The following is a 20,122-nucleotide window of genomic DNA, read 5'->3' as shown; positions in this document are numbered from 1 at the left end:
GGTTGGAAGCAGGGTAACATGATGGGAGGAAAGCAAATTAAAATAACTTCAAGCTATAACTGTGCTTTTTATTTCTTCCATAAAATCTAATATTGGAAGGTTACTGCGAAACTAGGGATACATGTTTCCCAATATAGTACATGCTGATAGTATGATGGTTTAATTTTTCTAAACACTACCTAGAAATACGTAATAAATTTGGGGGTACATTTTGATTTAGTATTTCCACATGAGGAATATACCCTAAGATGAAACACACCAAATTTTGGAAAGGTAATCTGTACAAAGATTGTATCACTGCAACACTTTTTTTAAAAACTGGAAATAACCCAAAGACCTAAGAATATTAAATTAGCAAAGGAAATTATGATGGAATTCTAGAACTTAAAAGTGGATTGTATCATCAGAAATATGTGCACAGAGCAGTAAGTAAACTTATGAAAAACAATAGTTTACAGCTGTATAAAGTATGACAAATGTTAGAATGAACTAATATCATAAAATTTATAAATAGCATAAATTAGAATTTATGAACTTACTATGGATAGTGTAGCTTGGATTCAAAATGGAAAAAAAAAAAAAATGCCCATAAACTTGTTTGCCTGTAAAAGAATTTTTTTTAAATGACCAGTTGTTTGGTTATAAAACGCAGTAGCTGTGGTAAGAATCCACCTGCAATGCAGGAGATGCAGGAAATGTGGGTTCGATCCTTGGGTCCGCAAGTTCCCCTGGAGGAGGGCATGGCAATTCACTCTAGTATTTTTGCCTGGAATATTCCAGGGACAGAGCAGCCTGGCAGGCTACAGTACATGAGGTCACAAAGAGTTGGACACAACTGAGCACGTACGTGGTAATAACCCTTTTCTTATTGGAACTGAGCTCATTTTTGGGTCTGTGTTCTTCCTTACTGTGACTGTGTTCTAAACTTTTAGTACCTAGTTACTTAGGCTATTCCCATAGGGAGTGTTTCTTAAACCCATACACATTTATCAGTGTTAAAACCACATTTAAAAAATAAACACTATTATTTTTATAAACTCACAGTATTAAGTACAGAAAATATTGTGACAAATTTGTCTCAGTTGTAAAATTAAGTAGTATATATGATTACCTGGTTGTATTAACAGAATTGAATTGTTACTTCCTCTGACATAAAAAACTAGAAGCCGAATTCAGTAGAAAAAGCCAAGCTCTAGCTGGATGGATATGGATTTTAATTCAGGAGTTGCATAGCTAGTTCTGTTACCTTGGACCAATTTTTTATTAATACTTCTCCACTGCTTGGTTTCTTCATGTAGTAAAGACAGCAATACTCACCTCTCAGAAATGAGTAAATGGCATGATCTGTATAAAACACCTGCATAAGGCTTACCCACAAACAGTAGTACCCACTGTTAACATGTGGTTTCAAACCAAAGGTATAAATTGGAAAGTGCTTTTAAAATAAATTTGTTTTTAATTGAAGGATAATTGCTTTACAATATTGTGTTGGTTTCTGCCATACATCAACATGAATCAGCCATAGGTATATATAGGAAAGTGCTTTTTTAGGTTCCTGAAAAAAAAAAAATCCAAAGGTATAAATTGCCTACTTTTGCATTTCTAATTAATTCAGTGCCAACAAATGTACCTTTTTCCCTTATTTATTCACTTATATACATTTGCCTTGTTCCAAAGAATTTATGTTCCTAATTCTGCTTTGCTTAGTCTGGTTTTAAAATGTTCATTCCTTGAGTGGTGATGGGATGTTCTGGGGAGGGCAATCTGGTTGTAAAAGTTTACCGGAGAGAATCCATTTGTGGACTGTGGAGTATTAGCCATGGCCTCCCCGCCCTGGGATGAAAGGACCATTGTGAGTCATCCTCTGCTTTTTCCAGGCACAGCTTCAAATGCTCTGAGGCAGCCGTACATTTGGTTGACCATCATCCTGACTGTTGCTGTGTGCCTGCTGCCCGTTGTTGCCATTCGCTTCTTGTCAATGACCATCTGGCCATCGGAAAGCGATAAGGTATAGAAAAAAACAGACTTCCCCTAACTCCGAGTGCCTCCCCCAGAAATCAGAGCGTTTCTCCAAAGCAGCTTTCCTGAAAAGTCTCAGCTCTTAGGAAGCTTGGTCTGTTTTTAGGACTACTTCTCTTTAACTCCACCTTGCAAATAAGTCCTTTGGGGTTGGTATTTTTGTTTGCTTGTAGGATGGACAGTATGTACATCTACCCTCTCGATTTAGCAATTATACTATTAGTATTTTGCCCTGCATACAGGTTGGGATTTTTTTCCCATTTAAAGACAAATGTCACCTCTTATAGCAGGATCCTTTGAGCTGCAAGTATCAGGAAGATAGGGCTCAAAAGGACTCAGTGATAACGTACCACCTCCACTCACAGAACAGGCTTCAGGCTCAGGCGATGAGCAGCCGGCTGGGTTTCTTTCTCTCGCTCCCCTCTGCTGTCTCCACTGTTTGCTTCATCTTTCTGAAAGATGGCTACAGCAGTTCCTGGCACGGCATCCTGCCATGTCAGTACCCAGGGGAAGATCAGAGACTGATTCTCCTGGAGCTTTCCCTAGGAGCCTGGTGACTTTAGGGAGGGCTCAGCACACTCCCTTCATGTCTCCTGAGCCAGAATTAGGGCACATGCCCATTCCTGGACTAGTCGAGAACAAGGGAAATCAATCGGTCCCACCCTGCGGGTGGAGTCCACATCCCAGGAGGAGCTTAGCTGTGAGGAAGAGGAGGGCACCTGGATAAGCTCCATCTCCATCAGAAAGGAGGGGAGAGAAGCTGCCAGGCAGGCAAGGAACCTTCATGTCCTCTGCATCTCCCTCCCCCACTGACCAGAGTGTGCATTAAACACCCAGAGACACTAAAGGTCTTTTCTAAAACTGTGCCAGTCCGCTCTATGAACTGGAAAGAGCACCAGCTGAGGAGTGGGAGTCCTGGCTGCCCTGTTTCTAGCTCTGACAGATTGCAAGCCTCACGGAACCTCTGCCTCCGCTTCCTCCTCTCTAAAGCCAAGCTGGAGATGCCCACCCCTCAGGGAGGCGGGTGTGGGGAAGCCTGGTCCAGGGTCCGGGTCAGTCCGAGGGGCTCCCCCTGCGGGAACAGACCCGTGTTTCCATTCGGCCTCCCGGCTCTCCCTCATCTGGTCCCGCCTCTCCCGCTTCTGCAGATTCAGAAGCACCGGAAGCAGCTAAAAGCCGAGGAGCAGTGGCAGCGGCGCCAGCACGTGTTCCGCCGGGACGTGTCCACGCGGCGCTCGGCCTACGCCTTCTCGCACCAGCGCGGCTACGCCGACCTCATCTCCTCCGGCCGCAGCATCCGCAAGAAGCGCTCGCCCCTGGACGGGGTCATCGCCGACGCGTCGGCGGCGTACAGGCGCACCGCGGAGAGCTGAGGCGCCGGCTCCCGGGTGACCTGTAGAACAACAGTCACACGGAGGAAACGCCTATGTCTTTTTTTAATGAGACACTGGGAACTTTTTGTAAAAAACTGAACTTGTCACGGGGATGCTGAAGACAAGAACCTTTTCAGCAAACGACTTGGTTTTGCTGTGGCAATCGTTCAACCTAAGAAGACCTTTCGAAAAGTCAGATTATTCAGATGCTGATATTTCATTATGATTCAAAGTGAACATTTTAAACTCCGTCTCAATCTAGGACAAGAGAATTTGAAAACGTCTTCAATTTCAGTTCAAATGGTATCGTTTTATAAAATTAGTAAGCTCTTCCTGTCTGGGATCTTTGTCAGGAATTTCCCAGAGGCTCCTTTTTCTTCCTGGAGTCTACCTTACATAACAAAGACCTTATAATAGCAGTGACAGAAGACTCATGAATGTTCATCTCCTAAAAGCTAAGTGGTCTTTTTCAGAGTTGATAACGGGACTGCATGATTTCGTGTTCTCATGTGGATCTAATTCAGCTCAATCAACAAAAATGACTTCACATTTCATAAACACAAGGTCTGAGTCTGTTTCGGTTTACTACCAGGTTAAAAAAGGACATTACCTTCGTTTACTCTCACTATTGTATATTGTTTCAGCCACTTCCTGTAGAACAAGTGAGTTTATTGTCTATTATCGATTTAAAAAAACATGCATTTATGTTTTTTTTTTTAAGCGCTTTTAAAAACTGAGGGTATCAGTGATAAATGGCAGAATATTCTGCAAAGCTTTCTTTTGAAAAGCAAACTTTTGTGCCTGCCTATGTGTAAAGTGTTTTATAAGGGACATAAAACAGAGACCTCATTCTTTTCTACTTAAGAGAAATGGCTTTTGGTAGCCATATTCCTAATAGTGTATCCTTCTAAAATTGAAGATGACTTTGGCAATTACGGAAACTGGCCTCCAAGAGGTAAGAGTGATTTATCCAGGGGCTTTTCTCATCCTCTGTGTTTCACACTTTCATTTTCGCATTCCAGTGAAGATACAGAAGTGTCTTCAATAATTCTGTTCCTTACCATTAGGTTGTGAATGTTCACAATATTCATTCGAGTTCTTTGTGAGGAAATCGCAGTGTGTAAATAGTTCATTGTCCAGGTATAAGCAAAGAATGTTTAGCTCTTTATGGAAGTAAATTTCTGGAAGTTTACAACTTTTATCTTGTAAATAAACAAAAAATTATAAGGTTATTTTTTTTTTGTAAAGAAAAGTTAGCTTGTGTAATTCTGTCAGTTTCCAATTTCTCTCCTGTTTTGCGAATTGTGGGAAAGGTCGACAATGCAAATGTGTCAAAGACTTCCATGGTTGGGTGCAATATTAATTTTAAAATGCAAATTGTTTTGGATAAATTATTTCTATATTCTGTAAATCTGAGATTAATGTATATTTTTGTTTAAAAAATAAACTCTTTGGTAAAATTTTGGGAAGTACAATCTGTTAAAGTATTGTTTAAGTTCTTTATTTTAGAGTGGGGCAGATGATAGAGAATCTAGGCCTACCTGGTTTCCAAAGGAACACAGGGGTCCTTTGTGGTGAGAAGTAAGCTGCAGACGGGATACTAAGTGTAGGGGCGAAGTGGCTGAGACAAGAGGCTCCGACTACAGAGTCAGAGTATGGATTAACCATTGGTAAGAACAACTGTATCCAGGGAGAGTGCATCTTAGGATATGAGAAGGGGGACAATTCATCCAAATGACCTCAGCTCTCTGGAGGTAGAATAAAAGCAACAGTAACCCCTGACCAAAAGCAGGGGCTGGGAAGTAGGGAGACAGTTCAGAAATACAGGGTGAAGGACTGGCAGAAAAATAAGCAAAGGGATACTATCAGGATGTTGAAGGGCAGGAGAGCAGGTAGGGACCGGGAGGGCCAAGTCTGACACACGGCTGCGGAACAGGTGGTCAGCTCCTGGGCAGGAAGGCAGGCTGGGACCCCATTAGGGAAATGGCCCATCTCCCTTGCAGAGGAGGAGGTTCTCTGAAGGATAGCAATGGAAGACTTTGGCGGGGGGTATCAGTAGTAGTAGCAGGTGATGAGAGAGTTCTAGTTTTAGGGGTGTTTTGTAAGGTAGGAAATCAGGACCCCGCTCTCTGCTCTTCTACACCAGGTAGCCTGCTTCTGGAGCAGAATTTCATGTCCGCATCAGGGCAACCCACTGAAGTGGGGCAGGGGGGAGGAGACAAGACAAATTATTAGCCTCTGTAATAGGAATGGTATGAGAAAACCTCAGCAGACCTGGGGGATGGCCCCTTTAAAAAAAAAAGGCCACTTTTCCTTAGGATATGCTACTGTATTTAAACTGGTGAGGAACAAGTGTTTCTAACAAGAGAGCACCATCTAAAGGTTCCTGCTGACGCTCAGGACCAGAAACTGTTGAGTAAAGACAACTGGTGGAGAGAAAATGGTTCTTAAGAGACTCCGACATGATAGCAAAATGTACCCTGATGGCATCTAAATGTTTTAACAGTTGCTGCCTCATATGATGTGAACGAAGCTTAGGAAAATTTTAAGACAGCTTCTAAAAGTCTTGTCAGAATCTGCTAGTAAGTTAGAGCTGCAATAAAACTTGTGGTGCCTTTATAAATACAAAAAGGCCTGACAAGACACTGAGAGGAAAACCAAGCACTTCCAGGAAGAAGTAGAGATTGGGCTGGGCCCTTAAAAATAAACTGTAAAAATAATTTTCTTGACCTGAATAGTCATTTTTCCAAAGATTATAAATGTCTTATAAGCATATGAAAACATCCTCAAATATCATTAGTCAATAGAGAAGAACAAATCGAAACCATAATGAGATTCCACTTCACATCCACTAGAATGACTATTAACACAAAATAACATGTGTTGACAAAAATATGGAGAAATTATAACCCCCCCCATTTTTTGCAGATGGAAATGTAAGACACTGAACCCACTCTGGAACAGTTTGGCAGTTCCTCACAAGTTAAACAGAACTACCATATGACCCAGCAGTTCTCCTAGCTGTGTGCAGTGTGTATGTACATATATCCCCAAACACTGAAAGCAGGTACTCAAATACTTACACCTGAATGTCTACAGAAGCGCTATTTACAATAGCCAAAAAGGTAGAAACAGGGACTTCTCTGGTGGTTCAGTGGTTAAGAATCTGCCTGCTAATGCAGAGGACACAGGTTCAAACCCTGGTCTGGGATGATTCCACATGCCATGGGGCAGCAAAGCCCGTGTGTCACGGCTGAGCCCACACGCCCTAGAGTCCCTGCTCTGCAACAAGACGAGCCACCGCAATGAGAAGCTCGATCACCCCGACTGGAGAAAGCCAGCACACGGCAGCGAAGACCCAGCGCAACCAAAAGTGAGTAATATCTTTATCTTTTTTTAAAGGTAGAAACAATCTGGGGCTCCCCTGATGGCTCAGTGGTAAAGAATCCGCCTGCCAATGCAGGAGGCACTGGTTCCATCCTTGGGTTGGAAAGATCCCCTGGAGGAGGAAATGGCAACCCACTCCCGGATTCTTGTCTGGGAAATCCCACGGACAGGGGAACCTGGTGGGCTAGTCTGTGGGGTTGCAAAAGCGTTGGACACGACTTAGTGACTAAACAACAGCAAGAACAACCTAAATATCCACCAACAGGTAAACAAATGGGGTATATCCATATAATGGAATACTACTTTGCCATAAAACGAGGCCAGTTTAAGATAGTGACATAGGAAGACCCTGAATTCACTTCCGTCTGCAAACACACCAAATCTGTAGTTACGTACGGAACAACTTCCTCTGAAAACAAACCGAAAACAACAACGTGCTAAGGGACTCAAGGAAAAACACAAGAGGTGGGAAAAGCTGAGACATAATTTTACTGAAGAAGCCCACCCCTGGTACCCTAAACTCAGAGCTGCTCCACGAGGAACACAGGGTGTAACTCACATCGGGCATCCCAACATTTAAGACCTGCGCCTGAGACAAGGCCCGGACACATCCAGCTTTGAGAGCCAACGGGACTCACATCTAAGACCCACAGGTCACAGCAAAGAGAAATCGCTATTAAAGAGCTCATACCTTCAGACTCACCCGCACCAGGGCCGAGCAGAGAAGGAGCCGACCGAGATGCACCCGGACTTTATGTAAGAGGCTTACCGCTTACGTTCAAGCGTCGGCCCGAGGGGCAGGCGTCTGGTTTAGCGCCCGTGTGGGGCCTGCTGGGCACCCTCCCACGCAGAGGCTGGCGGACACCGTCTTTGTTGGCTCCCTTTGCCTCACTCCTGCTGGCAGGACACCATCCTTTTTATTTTTTTTAATCTAGGTCTCCTTTTCTCCCTGCAGTTGGCACCATCTTTATGCCCTCCCTATGCTGCAGTCTAGAGCACCAGTGTGTCCCAGCAGGGAGCTTTCACATGTATGTGGTATCGTGCTTTCCATCAGGTACCCTGGTTTTTGTGACTACAGCTTAGGGGACATAAGGGACACCCTTGATTAATCATCTGGCTATGGTGCCAAGTGGGGCTTATGCTCAGTAGGTCCCACAGGACTGTAACCAACAGAGAAAGCTTTTCACCGGCTCGCACATCCAGGGCACAGCAAGAGGCAACAGTCCGTGAAGTCGTACTATGAGAGTCCCGCTACCCTATCTCACTGTCTCTTAGTAGGTGACTTCAATACCGCAGTTTCATGGATAGATCACCCAGACAGGACACCAATAAGGAGACATTTGTTTTAAACAATACGTTAAAGGAAAGGGATCTAACAGATACACACCATTTCATCCAAAAGTAACAGATGTTTTTCTTAAGTGCACACGAAACTTTCTAAAGGGTAGATCATTTGTTCAGCCACAAAACAAGTCTTCTTAATTTAAGATGACAAATCATACCAAGCATCTTTCTGTCCATGGTGGTATGCAACTAGAAATCAATCACAAGAAGAAAACTGGGAAAAAATCACAAATATGTGAACTTCAAATAAACTACTATGGAACAACCAATGAGTCGATGCCAATGATGTGATATACATACAGAAAACTTCAAAGGCTCCACCCAAAAAACTGTAAAAACTAATAAACAAAAAATAGTAAAGCTGCAGGATACAGTATCAATACAGTTGACTCTTGAACAGCAAAGGTTTGCACTGAATGAATCACTTATATGTGACTTTTTTTCCAAGAAATACACTATAGTACGATACAGAGAAGGCAATGGCACCCCACTCCAGTACTCTTGCCTGGCAAATCCTATGGACAGAAGAGCTTGGAAGGCTGCAGTCCATGGGGTCGCTGAGGGTTGGACACGACTGAGCGACTTCATTTTCACTTTTCACTTTCATGCATTGGAGAAGGAAATGGGCTGCTGTCTATGGGGCTGCACAGAGTTGGACACGACTGAAGCGAAGCAGCAGCAGCAGCAGTACCATACGGTCTTGACAGCTGAATCTGTAGATGCTCTTTATGACGCCATGCAATCCACTCCCTGGCTCTTTATGACGCCACGCACTGCAGCCTGCCAGCGTTCACCTTCTCCACATCCTTGCCAACATCTGTTATTTGTTGTCTTTTTGACAATGGCCATTCCAACAAGTGTGAGGTGGTATCTCATTATGGCTGTGATTTACATTTTCCTGATAATGAGTGATGTGGAGAGTATCTTTTCATGTACCTGTTGGCTATGTGTGTCTCTTTTGGAAAAATGTCTATTTTTTAATTGTTTTTGGGGTTTTTTTTCCTGTTGAATTGTTTATACATTTTGTATATTAACGCCATACAGAAAATGACTGGCAAGTATTCCCCCCATTCAGTGGCGTCTTCCGCTGTTCAGGAGCTTTTTAATTTGGCGCAGTCCCACTTGTTTGCTTTTGCTTTTATTGCCTTTGTTTTTGGTGTCAAATCCAAAAAAAAAAAAATTATCACCAAGACTGACATCAAAGAACTTAGCACTTACGTGTTCTTCTAGGAGTTTTATGGCTTCAGGTCTTATATGCAAATAATTTGGTCCACTTTGAGTTAATTTCTCGGTATGATGTTAGACAGTGGCCACAGCAGCCTACCCTAACCAACATAAAATTAACCAGCACACTGGGAATGAGCAGTGAGCTAGCCCATCGGCAGCATCCATTAGAGGCATCATTACTTCTTCATATTTATATGCAGAGAAGACATTTAAGCTGATCCCCAAATGAGCACGTATAACCCTGAAATCTACGGTAGTTTTACCATTGTTTTTGTTTTGTATAAAAAGAAAATCTGTTTTTCTAGTATTTTTTCAGTTGATGTGAAATCCATGTAACTTAAAAGTAAGCATTTTAAAGTGTGCAGCTCAGGCATTTAGTACAGGAGTTCACAGTGCTGTGTAACCACCACAAAGATCAAGATCCAAAACATTTTCATTACAACAGAAGAAAACCCCACACCCACTGTGATGGTTAACGTTATGCGTCAACTTGGGTTGACAGATGGCAGAGGGAAGATTAGATTACTGACAAGGCTGAACTGCTGACTGACTGCTAACCGACCTCCAGACTACTTCCGTATGAGAACAATACATCCTTCCTTGTTTAAGCTGTGTTAGGGTTTCTGCTACTTGTGGCTGAAAGCAATTCTAAATAACACAATGCAAAAAATCACAGCAAATACACAAAAAGGAAGAAGTTTAAAGGAGGGAAAATGGTCTCAATACAATTAGATTTAAAAAATTAATTAGATGCATAATAACTGTGGGAAAGGAAATAAATCTACGATTGTTGAAGGTGATAATGGTTTTATTTTTGGAAAACACAGGAAGGTCAACTAAAGAAACTATGACAGTAAGAATTCAACACGATAGTGGGAACAAAACAAACGTAAGGATAACATTCATTTATCAGCAACAACAAACAGAAGATATAATGGGGAAAAGATAGTACTGCTGACCTTTGAACAAGGCAGGGGTTAGAGAGGCTGGCCCCTGCACAGCTGAAAATCCGAATAAAACTTGACAGTTGGGTCTCCATATGTGTAGTTCCATATCCATGGATTTAACCAACCATGGACCATGCAGTACTGACTGCAATATTAACGGAAAAAAAAATCTTATCTAAAAAGTGGGCCCATGCAGTTCAAATCTGTGTTGTTTAAGGTCGAATGTTTGCTGTTACTGTTGTTTAGTCAGTCATGTCCAACTATTTGCAACCCCATGACTGTAGCCTACCAAGCTTCTCCGTCCATGGGATTTCCGAGGCAATACTAGGGTGGGTCCCCATTTCCTCCTCCACAACTATGTTTACAACTTCAAAAAAAAAAAAAAAGGATAAAATACTGAGGAATAAAGTTGACAATTAAGACCTATATGAACAAAGCTTTAGAACAGTAGTGAATTCACAAGAATAGTTAAGCAACTGAAAGGCATGCTGTGTTCTTAGATCAGTTATAACACCATAAAGAGTAGTTTTCCTAGTATATAAAAGGCATATGATCTCTATAAAAATGCCAGTTATTTTCTTTAATAGACAGACTCAAGTTCACATGAAAATTATTACAATAAAAGCCAGGAAACTAAAAGAGAAAGCAATGTGGAGAGACTACCCCTACCATATATTAAATCATATAATTTTAAAAGTAATTTAAACAATGTGATTCTGCTGCATGATTATACATTCTATGAACAGTTTAGAAGGTCCAGAAATAGCTTCAAACATACGTGGAAATTTACTACACGTAAAGGTGAGCTCAAAGGTCAACGGGAGACAGACAGGCCTGGAAAATCCCACGGACGGAGGAGCCTGTGAGGCTGCAGTCCATGGGGTCGCGAAGAATCGGACTCGACTGAGCGACTTCACCTTCACTTCACTGGCACAACAGGAAAACAAATTGAATGCCTTACACTACAGTAGAATAAATTTCAAGTAAATAAAAGATTTAAATGTAAAAATACTCATAAAACCACTAGAAGAAAAACATGAGAAAATTCAAATACAGACTGAGTAGAGAAAGGCTTTCTAATTAAGACTAGGGAATTCCCTGGTGGCCCAGTGGGTAGGACTCTGCACATTCACTGAGAACCCAGTTTCAATCCCAGGTCAGGGAACTAAGATCCCACAAGCCCCGCGCACATCCAAAAAAAAAAAAAAGACTAAAAGTCCAAAGCCTCCAAAGAAGACTCAGACTAGTAAGTTCAAATGTAAAAATGTAAAAGCCTTCCTTACTTTAAAAAAGTACAAGAAGAAGATAAATGGTAAAGTAGATAAAAATACATTTGCAACTCACGTCAAAAAGCTAATTATCCTAATAAACAAAGACTTCCTTGGATCTGAAAGACTCCAACAATCCAACAGGAAAAAAAATACGGGCAAAGCACACAAATAAATCACAGCAAAAGAAATACAAATGGCTCTTACACACACACACAAAAGATGTTTAATCTTATCTGTAATAAGAGAAATCCAGATCAAAATGATTTTAGTAGACCACGTTCACCTATCAACTGGGCAAAAAAGATAAAGGTCGGCAATGCAATACTGATACTATGGCAAACAAACCCCCTATTTTATTATTGGTAGGAATATAAATTGATAAAACTCTTAGCAACTTATCTATTAAAATTTCAAATGTATATACATTGTGACCTAGCAATCACATTTCTCAAATTTATCCTGCAGCTAAATGTTTCCCACAGGGGAAATGACATGTACAATGATTATACTGCAGCACTGTTTGTAGAAAACACTGGCAGTGAACTAGGAATCCATCACAGGAGACTGGTTAAACGAAGCAAAGTACGTGCTGACAGCAGAACGCCATGAAACCACAGCAGAGACTACCAGGGAAAAAGATCTGCATGATTCACTGTTTTGTGAGAAGCGCGGGTACAGAACTGTGTGTGGCGGCTACCTTTATATACAAAACAACAGAGGAGGCGGCAATGAAACTGATCTACAGATTCACACACTCCCAATCAAAATTGCATAGGTTTTTTTATGGTAAGAACTGACAAACTGATTCTAAAATTCAAGTGGAAATGCCAAGGACCTATGATAGCCAAAACGAGAAAGAAAAATAAAGTCAGAGAAGCTAGTACCACTTGATTTCAAGAATTATTATAAAGCTATATTCATGCAAAGGTGGGCACGGTAAAGGACATAAATGGCAAGGACCTAATAGAAGCAGGAGACTAAGTGGCGGGAAGCATACACAGAAGAGGTACACTAAACAAGTCTCAGTGACCCAGCTCAGTGTGCTCACCCACCTAGGGCCAGACATCCCGCAGTGTGAGGTGGGCCTCAGGCAGCATCACAACGAACAAAGCCAGTGTGTGTGGGGCTGTGGGGGTAGGTGGGGTGGGGGGGGGTGGCATTCCACCTGAGCTATTTAAAACCCTAAAAGATGATGCTGTTAAAGTGTGCACTCACAGTCAAAGTCTTAGTTCTTAGTTGTGTCTGACTCCTTGTGATCCCCATGGACCGCAGCCCACCAGGCTTCTCTGACCACGGGGTTCTCCAGGCCAGAATACTGGAGTGGGCTGCATTTCCTTCTACAGGGATCTTCCCAACAGAGGGATCAAAACCAGGTTTCCTGCACTGCAGGTGGATTCTTTACCATCTGAGCCACCTGGGAAGCCCCAGCAAATTTGTAAACCTCAGCAGTGACCACAGGACTTTGTCGACAAAGGTCTGTCTAGTCAGAGCTATGGCTTTTCCAGTAGTCGTGTATGGATGTGAGAGTTGGACTATAAAGAAGGCTCAGCACCAAAGAATTAATGCTTTCAAATTGTGAAGCTGAAGAAGACTCTTGAGAGTCTCTTGAACAGCATAGAGATCAAGCCAGTCCATCCTAAAGGAAATCAACCCTGAATTTTCATTGGAAGGACTGATGCTAAAGTTCCAACACTTTGGTCACCTGACTTGAAGAGGCGACTCATTGGAAAAGACCCTGCTGCTGGGAAAGACTGAGGGCAGGAGGAGATGGGGGTGACAGAGAAAGAGATGGTTGGGTGGCATCATCAACTCTATGAACAGAGTTTGAGCAAGCTCCAGGAGATGGTGAAGGGCAGGGAAGCCTAGTGTGCTGCAGTCCGTGGGGTGGCAAAGAATCAGACATGACTGAGTGAGTGAACGACAACTCCAAAAGTTAAGTAACAACCACAACAGAAGAAATTATATTTAAACCAAAAAAGGATAGTTTGAATTGGTATTTCTTCCTACTTAAGTCACAAATCCTCTCAGAAGATTTCCCTAGCCCACATATTCCTCCCTAGACCAGCAGCCCTCCGAGGTTTACTGTGCCCCCTGGGGTGCCTGGGAATCCCAAGCCACGGTGGTTTCCCGTTCATGGTTACTGACCGAGAGCCATGTTCTATCAGGCCATTTACACACACGTTGTTCTTTGACCTCTGAAGAGTCTAACATCTTAAGAAAAAGGAAAGTGAAAGTGAAATCGCTCAGTTGTGTCCGACTCTCTGCGACCCCATGGACTGTAGCCCACCAGGCTCCTCCATCCATAGAATTTTCCAGGCAAGAGTACTGGAGTGGGTTGCCCTTTCCTTCTCTAGGGGATCTTCCCAACCCAGGGATGGAACCCAGGTCTCCTGCATTGCAGGCAGACGCTTTACCATCTGAGCCACCAAGGAAGCCGCCAAGGTCATGTTAAATAAATGGTAGCATCAATAAAAGTTGAGAGGATGTTCCGTATTCAAAGACCAGTACAGATTTACCATCCAATCAATTATCGGTTAAGATAAGCTCATTTGTAGGATGCATAGGAAGAAATAACTCTCAAAGTTCTTAAATTATCAGAAATTTGGCTTTGGGAATTCCCTGGCAGTCCAGTGGTTAGGACTCTTTGCTCTCCCTGCTGAAGGGCCTGGGTTCAATCCCTGGTTGGGGAACTAACTTTCTACAAGCTGAATAGTGGGGCATAAAAAAGAGAAAGAAGAGAAAGAAAACAAATGGTCTCAAAACTTTTTTGGGAGCCATATGGCTTGCGGGATCTTAACTCCCCAACCAGAGATTAAACTTACGTCCCTTGAAATGGAAGCAAGGAGTTCTAATCACTGGACTGCCAGGGAATTCCCCAGCCTCAAAAATTGAATCAAATTATAATGAAAGTGTTTACAATAAATATAAGAGGAAGGGGACTGCAGCCATGAAATTAAAAGATGCTTACTCCTTGGAAGGAAAGTTATGACCAACCTAGATAGCATATTCAAAAGCAGAGACGTTATTTGCCAAAAAAAAGTCCGTCTAGTCAAGGCTATGGTTTTTCCTGTGGTCATGTATGGATGTGAGAGTTGGACTGTGAAGAAGGCTGAGAATTGATGCTTTTGAACTGTGGTGTTGGAGAAGACTCTTGAGAGTCCCTTGGACTGCAAGGAGATCCAACCAGTCCATTGTGAAGGAGATCAGCCCTGGGATTTCTTTGGAAGGAATGATGCTAAAGCTGAAACTCCAGTACTTTGGCCACCTCATGGAAGAGCTGACTCAGTGGAAAAGACCCTGATGCTGGGAGGGATCCGGGGCAGGAGGAGAAGGGGACGACAGAGGATGAGATGGCTGGATGGCATCACTGACTTGATGGACATGAGTCTGAGTGAACTCTGGGAGTTGGTGATGGACAGGGAGGCCTGGAGTGCTGCGATTCATTGGGTCGCAAAGAGTTGGACACAACTGCGAGACTGAACTGAACTGAAGAGGAAGGGAAATTCTAACAGAGAAGAGAAATCTACACTTCCCAACCAAGTATGCTGGTGAAAAGGCCAGGGTGCTCTTGCCAAATTCAGGATCTATGTCACTCACTCCAGAATAACCTATGATCTCCACTTGGAGCAATGATCAATGTTCTTCATTCTCAAGGTGCTGTCACATGCCCTGGAATGCTTCTGTTTCTTCCCACCAGGGATTAAAGATACTAGATCTGGACTGTGAAGCCAAGGAGGGAGGGCTCCACTAGCTTTTGGCATCAGGAATCAATTCTTCCAAGTGATAAGAATCAACCTTTAGGCTAGAGGTCAATTTGCCAAATAGGACTCCTCTTGCAGGTTCATACAAAATGAGTGTGGAGCCAAGCTGCTTAACGAGTAAGCTAGTCTATGGAAATCCTATAGGAGGCTTCTAGTCTATGGAAATCCTACAGGAGGCTTCTAGTCTATGGAAATCCTACAGGAGGCTTCTAGTCTATGGAAATCCTACAGGAGGCTTCTAGTCTATGGAAATCCTATAGGAGGCTTCTTGAAGAGTTTAACAGAGGTAACACTAAGGACTATTTCTAAAAATAGAGCTAAAATCAAGTTTTTTGAATACTTGCATCAGGATTTCATCATTGTAAACATCTTGAGTAAATATTGGGGGCTTCCTCCAAGGTTCAGCAGGTCAAGAATCAGCCTGCAACACAGGAGACTGGGGTTCAATCCCTGGATCGGGAAGATCCCCTGGAGGAGGGCATGGCAACTCCCTCCAGCATTCCGGACAGGAAAATCCCATGGACAGAGGAGCCTGACGGGCTACAGTCCGTGGGGGCGCAAAGAGTTGGACGCGACTGAAGCGGCTGAGGTAAACACGGACCCGGAAGAGCTCTTTTCCATTCACTGGGTTTGTCCAAGACTGGGATATTTCTTAAGATTTTCTGACTTGGGGTGAAAATACCTTCACTTGGATCTGCTGCAACAGCAACAACAATCCTCATCAACCAAGAAATTACCAGCTGGGCCTCTGGGACTCCCAGAGACCCCCAGGAGCCTCAGCTCCTGCTAAACTGGTACCATGACTGCTTTTCCAAATTACCTGGAGGAGGCACCTCACTGCTTTCAGAGACACAATTCACTGCCTTGAAAGCTTCTCTGGCTCTTCTTCCATCTGATTCTGTCTTCACCTTTCTTCAAGGCTACCCCAAATCCCATGTTATACCCAGGACAACTCAAAGAAACAGGGGGTTGAGGGGTCACGGCACTAATCCCCACTTTGCAGAAAATCCAAATATAGCTTTATAATCAACCATCTGCAAATTCAACTACCCTCAGAGTGTAGTACTGTAGTATGCTATTGCTATTATTGGTTAGTCCACAAGTCATGTCTGACTCTTTTGCAATCCCATGAACTGCAGCCCATCAGGCTCCCCTGTCCATGGGATTTCCCAGGCAAGAATACTTGAGCGGGTTGCCATTTCCTTCTCCAGGGGATCTTCCCGACACAGGGATGGAACCCGCGTCTCCTGCATTGGTAGGCGGGTTCTTTGCCACTGAGCCACCAGGGAAGCCAGCATTTTTGGGGGAGGACGACTCATACTGGTTCAAACTCATGTTGTTCAAGAGTCAACTGTTGTACTTCTTACATTGAACTATAAGGTAAGGAAAGGTGTTGAAGCTGAAAAGTTGTGGAGTTTTGAGACTCAGAAAGCTCCTATTTAATGGCCTGAAGCTGCAAAGAGGGCATTTCCTGCGAGTTGGGCATTGGAAAGGATCTGCAAAGTCTGAGATACTTGGAATACTGGCCAGAATTCACTGGGGGTGAAGGAGGGTGGGACGGGATGGGGAGGGCCCACCAGCAGCCCTCAGCAGTTTGAAGGCTTGAAGGTTTGATTTTACAGGATCGTGAAACAAAAGAACAATGACTAACTATCAATACCACTTACGTTCTAATTCAGAAGGCTCTCTAGATGCCGAGCACACACTTTCTGTGTAACCTGACCTCATATTAACCTCACAAAGGGAACCTTTCCAGGGGGTTATTAGCATTTTACAGACGAAAACCCTGAGGCTCGGAGAAGTTAAGGAATGCAACCAGGGTCACCGAGGCACAAAGTAAGAGCCCCGCTTCATGGGGTATCTGGTTTTAGAGCCCCGTTATTCACCCTCCTTAAAGGACAGCAGGATTTCCAAATAATGTCATTCACTTGTAGGGAGACATGATAAGATAAAGGTAGCAGCTGACAACCATGAAGGCGTTCTGGGAATCACAGAAATAACGAAGTGAAGTGCTTAAATTTAACTTTACAAGGAAGAGGAAAGTTATGTTTTCAGGTCCTTAAATCAATAGCTTCACCGTAATCATAACCCTACTTTTATGTCTGCAATTTCAAACCAGTTTTAAATATTAAGCTTTTTTTTTTTTTTTGGACTGCTTGACCGACTTGTTAATTAGCAAACAATTAACCTCCCCTCCCCGTCCCACCCCTCCACCCCGTTCCCGGCCCAGGGACGGGGAAACGTGCCCGAGAGACGCTCACAGGGATTTTCGCCTCTTCTCTCTCCAAAACTGTTTCGAGGAGCAAATAACCGAGCGCATGAGGCAGCTCTAATGAGCCCTGTGATTCGGTTAGGAGACTGCGCGCTGAGAGCGTCGCCCCGAGGACAATGTGACGCCCCGCCTTCCCGCCGCACTTGGGAGGTGCGCGCGCACCCGGGAAAGCGCGCCCAGGGGTGGGACCGCGGATGTGCCCGGAGACAGCATGGCGGCTCCGGCGTCAGGAACCCGGAGCGCAAGCCGGTGGCCCGCTACGGTGGCCCGCGGGGGCCCTTATAGTGTTAGAACGCTGACTCCCCTTCGGCTCCTGGTGGAGCAAAGGGAATTTCCACCCAGGGATCAGAAGAACCCTGAGCGGTCGCGGGGCCGAACAGCCAGGACCACCAGAAGAGGACACCCCCAGCTGGCCAGAGTCGGAGGAAGAAAGAAGAGCAAGGCCATTCATTGAATTCCTTCATTCCCTCGTGAGCACCGACAAACTTCGGTTTGTTCTTGATAGTGACTCTTTTCCGCGATCTGTAAAGGGAAGTTCTGTTTCCGGAGAGATAGGCTGGACTAAATCAGTCCGTCCAACAGCTAGTTATCAAGCGCTTACGGAGTGTAAGGCCCTGTGCTAAGTGCCCCCAGAACAAGTGCCCCTTGTCACTCGTCATTGAGTGTTCTCCCTGGTTAGAGAAGATGCTATGTACTGTGGAGATGGACAGGGCATATCCTAAGTCCACAGATGCTGGCCCTGTAGGCAGGGAGGGTACATCCTGTCTGGACGGTGACTCACTCTACAGTTGACGGGCATGTTGCTGCCTCCTTCGGGGGTTAAAGGGCTTCCCTGGTGGCTCAGATGGTAAAGTGTCTGCCTGCAACGCGGGAGACCTGGGTTTGATCCCTGGGTGCGGAAGATCCTCTGGAGATGGAAATGGCAACCCACTCCAGTTTTCTTGCCTAGAAAATCCATGGACGGCGGTCACAAAGAGTCGGACACGACTGAGCGACTTCACTCACCCCGGGGGTTAAATGCAATTCACCAGCCACAGGGTCGCCTCAAAGATTAGTGTCCCATCAAGTCCTCAAATGATGCTTTTGAACTGTGGTGTTGGAGAAGACTCTTGAGAGTCCCTTGGACTGCAAGATCAAACAAGTCAATCCCAAAGAAAACCAGTCCTGAATATTCATTGGAAGGACTGATGCTAAAGCTGAAGCTCCAATACTTTGGCCACCTGATGTGAAGAACTGACTCATTTGAAAAGACCCTGATGCTGGGAAAGATTGAAGATGGGAGGAGAAGGGGCCAACAGAGGATGAGATGGTTGGATGGCATCACTGACTTGATGGACATGAATTTGAGTAAGCTCCAGGAGCTGGTGATGGACAGGGAAGCCTGGCATGCTGCAGTCCATGGGGTCGCAGAGTCATACACAACCGAGTGACTGAACTGAAGTCTTCAAAGTTAGTTTCCATTGTTGTCAGCTGGGTCCTCTGTAGTGGTAATCAGCCAGCCAGTTCAGCCTTGATGAAAGCCCATGTAGTTGAACTCATTCATAGCCTCCAGCCTGTTACTGTAGCCACAGTGTATGGTTTCTTTGAACAAGCACTGGGGGACTTGGAGGGTGGGGGAGGGAAAGCCAATATCCACAGTTTACAAAGACCTCCACTCCACCGAATGCCTTCTAAGGGGTGTTTACATGGGGCAAGATATCTTCATATTATGTGCCCATTCAGAAAAATTCATCCACATAACTCCCCACCAGACCACCATACCTAACCTCTAATCTTGTTCCTTCTAAGCCCCTGATTAACTGGTCAGCCCTTTAGCCAGTGTCCATCAGTCCCTCGTGCTACCTCTACGCACCTACGTGGTAAGCCAGTCATCCACTGAGAGTTCTAGCATCTGAGACGATTCCCCTTTGAAACTGTCTTTTTTAAAACTGTATCTTTTTTAGTTTATCTATTTATTGGCTGCACTGCACAGCATGTGGCATGTCCCTGACCAGGGATCAAATTTGTGCCCCATGCGTTGGAAGCACAGAGTCTTAACCATTGGACGGCCAGGGACATCCCACCACTGTCTTTTGAGAGCCGCACCCGAGCAAGGCTGTAATACTGGCTTGTGCCAGCCGATTATGCAAGTGTCAGAGACTGGGTGTGGGGCAATCCTGAGTGTGTGGGTGTGGCTTGGGAAGAGGCAAGAGTGCCATCAAAGCAGGCGCTCTGGGACCTTCAGGCCCAGCCCTGTAGACGCGCTTTCTTTCCTCTTTCCAGTGGGATACCTCTGTGTGCATCCAATTTTATGGATCAGATGACACTCAATGCATGAAAGACAATTCAGATGACAGTCTGTGGCCTTCAGGGGAAGGTGCAGCCAGCCTGCCATGAGGGAGCTGGAGCAGGAAGAACCCGACCTCACCCCATCCCTGCCAGTGCTCCCTACTGGCTATATCCGCCCAAAAGACAGAGAGCCCATTGATGTGTCTACATGAGCCAGCCTCTGGGGTCTCCGTGCAGGATGAAGAGGAGAAAT

The 20,122-nt window shown here is 44.4% G+C and overlaps 1 protein-coding gene and 1 long non-coding RNA gene across 3 annotated transcripts in view; one reads left to right on the top strand and one right to left on the bottom strand.

Annotated features, from left to right (window-relative positions):
• ATP8B1 (ATPase phospholipid transporting 8B1) overlaps window positions 1-4,867 on the top strand; it is a 109,200-nt gene extending 104,333 nt beyond the window's left edge. For both annotated transcript variants that reach the window (XM_061400305.1, XM_061400306.1), the window contains 2 exons: window positions 1,878-2,008; window positions 3,168-4,867. In XM_061400305.1, the coding sequence (XP_061256289.1) occupies window positions 1,878-2,008; window positions 3,168-3,392 (356 nt within the window). In that variant the 3' untranslated portion in view covers window positions 3,393-4,867. The remainder of the gene's footprint in view (window positions 1-1,877; window positions 2,009-3,167) is intronic.
• LOC133237781 (uncharacterized) lies at window positions 1,434-19,515 on the bottom strand. The gene is made up of 2 exons (XR_009733340.1): window positions 17,591-19,515; window positions 1,434-3,412 (listed from the first exon to the last, which is right to left on the bottom strand). It is a non-coding gene; the product is annotated as an uncharacterized LOC133237781 (long non-coding RNA).
• Between the last annotated feature and the right edge of the window lie 607 nt (window positions 19,516-20,122).

This window comes from Bos javanicus, chromosome 24, assembly GCF_032452875.1.
Source record: "Bos javanicus breed banteng chromosome 24, ARS-OSU_banteng_1.0, whole genome shotgun sequence".
Lineage (NCBI taxonomy): Eukaryota > Metazoa > Chordata > Mammalia > Artiodactyla > Bovidae > Bos > Bos javanicus.
Note: the sequence above shows the minus strand (reverse complement) of the source record. Positions and strands in the feature narration are given on the sequence as shown.